The sequence below is a fragment of the Arachis ipaensis genome, chromosome B4, assembly GCF_059453495.1.
Source record: "Arachis ipaensis isolate K30076 ecotype BB chromosome B4, ASM5945349v1, whole genome shotgun sequence".
Classification (NCBI taxonomy): Eukaryota; Viridiplantae; Streptophyta; class Magnoliopsida; order Fabales; family Fabaceae; genus Arachis; species Arachis ipaensis.
In genome coordinates this window covers 44,905,294-44,909,959 of record NC_142439.1, presented here as the reverse complement: position 1 = coordinate 44,909,959, position 4,666 = coordinate 44,905,294, and the positions used below count along the sequence as shown (strand labels likewise).

Here is a 4,666-nt window from a genome sequence, read left to right as displayed (position 1 = left end):
TTAAAATTATTTATAAAGATATTTTAGTATATACATTAATTTAATAGTTTTTAAAAATAAATAAATATTAAATAATGATTAAAAAAATATAATTTATATATGACAATTTTTTATTTATTTATTGGTTTATTATATCGATACGTAAAAATTAAGTATCGCACCGAAATATAAACACCAAACTTTATTATATTGATGAAAATGGAAATAATCCTTAAAAGTCAATTTCTATCCTACCCCATATACAAAAGAAGAAAGAGAAGTACCCTGCTTACCAAGCCATGCATCCACCTTATTCTAATGATCCGGTTTTTATATTCTCCACATAGAAGAACAATATATGAAATTAAAAACTAACAGTCAACAACGGACTAATGAGTCACGAACCACCCATGCCATATACAAAATCTTCTCAATCTCCCTTCTACATTTGTCACTTTTATTTTTACTTTTATTTAAGCATGTTCTCACATTTGAAACCTTTCTATTCTATATGCGGATTCAAATGTTGAGGGGTAAGTTTGATCCAATTTAGAGTAACCAACCTCACTTCTCATCACATTAAAAACAACCGAATGTCTTCCTCCCAATTTGGCAAAAGAAATTATTAAATAAGAATGAGAAAAAATATAGGTCTCATGATACTATTTCTTCTAAATACTTAAGATTTAAATTAATAGAAAGAAATATATAAATAATTATATCTCTAATATATTTTGTATACAATAAATTTTTTTTGATTTGTATAACTTTTATATAAATTTTTTTTTCATTAGCCTTATGCTAAATTTTTTTTTTTTTTGAGGTCAACAAGAATTGAACACTAACTCTTTAATTAGTTCATAGAAGTTCTAATATTATGCTATGATATAATTTTTTTCAAAAACTTAAGTTAATAATAGAGGGCAAAATAAATAGATATATCTCTAAATTCTAGGAAACAACTTTTTAGTAACTAACTTTTTATCGTAAAATTATAATTTTTTTTACCTTTATTTTTAAAAATTTTAATATTTAAAATTTAAAATTTAAAAATTAGCTGAAAAAATTAATTTTCTAGCTGAATTCTAAAAAAAGGTAATTTATATGCGACAAAAAAGTGCCTTTAAAACTTAAAGGTAAATTCTATCGCACCGTTATAAGACCGGCTATGCTTTATGGTACTGAGTGTTGGGCGGTTAAAGGGGAGCACGAACATAAGTTGAGTGTGGCAGAGATGAAGATGTTGAGATGGATGAGTGGTCATACGCGATTGGATAAAATAAGAAATGAAGATATAAGGGAGAGAGTTGGAGTAGCACCCATTGTGGAAAAGATGGTTGAATCGCGTCTCAGGTGGTTTGGACATGTGAGAAGAAGACCGATAGAACATCCAGTCAAGAGGGTGGATGAGATGGAAGATGGACAAAGGGCGAAAGGCAGAGGAAGACCTAAGAAGACCATCCATGAGGTGGTCAAACGAAATCTACATGTAAACGGTCTCTCTGTAGACATGATACATGACAGAGCACAATGGCGTCGTTTGATTCATGTAGCCGACCCTACTTAGTGGGATAAAGCTTTGTTGTTGTTGTTGTTTTTAAAAAAATAAACCCTATATTTTAAATAATTTTTTTTATATTTTTTGGACAAATCAAGTTCGTAGTATTGCCATAGTGAAATATATAATACTGTAGTTGCAGAAATCCATATTCCATTACTACTACCTACTCATCTATCTTAATTTATTATTATTTTTTTATTTTGGTGTCAATCTATCTTAATTTATGATATTACATTAAAATTTTCTAAATGTTTTCGTTATTTATTATTAAAAATATATATGTATGTTTGATATGATCTCAACAAAGCTAAAGCTAAGTGTGCAAGAGATTGCCATGTAGAATATATATGTTCTAAGGTACCAACATTACACTGGTATTTGAGTGGCTAAATAAAAAAAAAAAAAAAAAAACAAATTATGCATGATCCAAACTTCCAAAACAACTCTGCCATTATTATTTCATTCTCTCTGAATGTGTGTTGTGAGTGAGTGAGTGACGCACGCACAAACCACGCAGTCTCGCATGCATGCATATGGGAGCAAATTAAACCACCGGTCCAAGTCAACTCTCTTTATTTCTTTTTGTCTTCAATTATTATTTATCCAAACCGTACCTACTCTCTCTTCTTCTTCTTTTTTTCTTACTAGCTACTATATATTTTCCTCCTTGTCCTCTTGGGCTTCCTCAAATAAATCTCTTTCTCTCTCTCTTTCTTGCATTGCGTTATTGGCCTTAAAGGAAGGAATTGAAGGTAGCTAGATAGAAAACATAATAATAATGAGGAAGCCATGCTGTGAAACCAACAAAGACATGAACAAAGGAGCTTGGTCCAAACAAGAAGACCAAAAACTCATTGACTATATCAACAAACATGGCGATGTTTGCTGGCGTACCCTCCCTCAAGCTGCAGGTATATACAACGATTTGTTATAAAATATTTTTCATTTTTAAAATTGATACATTGTATGTAAATATACTAAATCATCTATATGTGAAATTTTTAAGTAAAAGATATTATGAAATAAATAAAATATAATTCATATAGAGTCAATAAGGCATATTAATTTTATATACTTTGGTGCTCTTTTATTTTTGTAATTGCAATTTTTTATATAATTTTAATTAGATTAATCGATCTAAATGAAATACTGATTTAAAAATGAGTAATACTAGGAGAGAATTAACTTTTCATACATCATTAGTTAATTTTTAAAATAATTTTATTTATCTTAAATTTGAAATCCTAAATTATGAATCTGTAACTTTAAATATTAAATTATAAATTCTAAAATTAACTAATGTAAACCGATTTTCTATAATTTCTCTTTAAGAATATATAATAGCATGGTACACATTAAAAAAGACAAAAAGTATGATTATGGGTTTTGTCCATTGATGTTTCGTTATACTAATGGATTTACTAGAATGTTTTATAATTAGAAGCTTGCAAACGTGGGTATCATAGAAACTCCCATACATGGAAAAATAAAAGAACTATTTGTAGGTTGGAATAATATAATTAGGGGTTCGTTTTGATGCATATAAAGTAGTTCTACCTATATATCTGATTTAATGTAACACATTACACATTAAGAATTAAGAAATTGTTGTTGATTAGGTCTATTAAGGTGTGGCAAAAGCTGTAGGCTAAGATGGATAAACTATTTGCGCCCAGACCTTAAAAGAGGCAACTTTGCTGAAGATGAAGAAGATCTCATCATCAAGCTTCATGCACTTCTAGGCAACCGGTGCGAATCTATAAGTATAATATAAACTCGGTCTATTTCTTCTTAAATTTCTGTATATATGATTGGATATGCGTAAAAACCTTTTTTGTACCGTTAATAATACAAAACAAAATAAATTGTATTTTTAATTATATAGGTGGTCACTAATAGCGGGAAGATTGCCGGGACGGACGGACAATGAAGTGAAGAACTATTGGAACTCTCACATAAGAAGAAAGCTAATTAGCAAAGGCATTGATCCAAATAACCACCGTTTAATAACCCAAAAAAATCTAATCCCTACTCCACCCATTTCCGATTGTTCAAACTCATCATCGTCTGGCTTATTGAAAAAGAAAAACAAGAATAATGATGAGGCAACAACCAATAAATCCAATAACATTCATAACTATAGTTATCATCAAGTAGTCTCATCAGAAGAGGATGAGTCTAATAATAATAATAATAACAATAAAGGCTTATTATTGCCGGATTTAAACCTTGATCTCACTATCAGCATTCCTTCATCATCATCATCAGCTGAAAACAACGATCTCAAACCAACAACGATTCATCATGAATCAAATTCTTCAGGGCGGGAACGGAACTTGATGATGGCTGGTAATTCCCCTCCAACTCTTCTTCTATTTCAGTAACCATCATCAATGTATATGGAAACGGATGAGCAAGATCATCACGCAAGCAAGCTAAGGGAATGGAAGCAATTCAAAATCAGATCAGCAAATATATATGCATGTAGAGAATATGTTTTCGCATGTAGAGACATATCTTGATGAGGATATGATAACTCAGATCAACATGCAACGTACTTTTATTGCTTCATGGCGACATGATTATTGTGCTAGAACCTAACTAGCTTAGCTTGCAATAGAATCACCATGTCATGACTGTGAAAATGAGAATGATCTATATATTTCCTAAACTCATTCATAAAAGGATTCCATTCTTAGCGGCAAAATGATAGATTTTTTAATCCATTATTGATTTACAGGGCTTAGCTTCTTATTTTTCTAGAAATATAATTATTCTGGTGTCTTTTTTTATTAATTTAAATTTTTTTAAAAAAAATAATATCTTAATATGATATCAAAATGTCTACGATAAAAAAATTTAGTATTTAATTTTTGTTATTCTACTTAAAAAACTATAAAATAAAAATAATAATATCATGACCGCGCGTGTTAATATTTTTGTAATGCAAAAATAATAAGGTTAATGTATATACATAAGTTAATTTTGGATGTGTTAGTGAATAGATAATAGACAATAATCTTAGGAGAAAAATTTTTTTAATCAACGTCAACTAATTTTTTAAAAATTCTTTTGTTTATTTTAAATTTTAAATTTAAATTATAAATCCTTAATCCTAATATCTAA

The 4,666-nt window shown here is 29.0% G+C and overlaps 1 protein-coding gene across 1 annotated transcript; it reads left to right on the top strand.

Moving 5' to 3' along the window:
• The first annotated feature begins 2,261 nt into the window (after window positions 1–2,261).
• Window positions 2,262–4,236, top strand: LOC107637760 (transcription factor MYB8-like). The gene is made up of 3 exons (XM_016341095.3): window positions 2,262–2,451; window positions 3,160–3,289; window positions 3,426–4,236. The coding sequence occupies exons 1-3, from the start codon at window positions 2,319–2,321 to the stop codon at window positions 3,922–3,924; spliced, it is 762 nt and encodes a 253-aa protein (XP_016196581.1). The 5' UTR covers window positions 2,262–2,318; the 3' UTR covers window positions 3,925–4,236.
• The last annotated feature ends 430 nt before the right edge of the window (window positions 4,237–4,666 follow it).

What these genes read in the sequence shown, in the direction of transcription:
- LOC107637760 (XM_016341095.3), top strand. Translation starts at nt 2,319, where the DNA reads ATGAGGAAGCCATGCTGTGAAACCAACAAAGACATGAACAAAGGAGCT. An exon ending in TACCCTCCCTCAAGCTGCAG is followed by an intron (nt 2,452 to 3,159) that starts GTATATACAACG and finishes GTTGTTGATTAG; the next exon opens with GTCTATTAAGGTGTGGCAAA. An exon ending in CATGCACTTCTAGGCAACCG is followed by an intron (nt 3,290 to 3,425) that starts GTGCGAATCTAT and finishes TTAATTATATAG; the next exon opens with GTGGTCACTAATAGCGGGAA.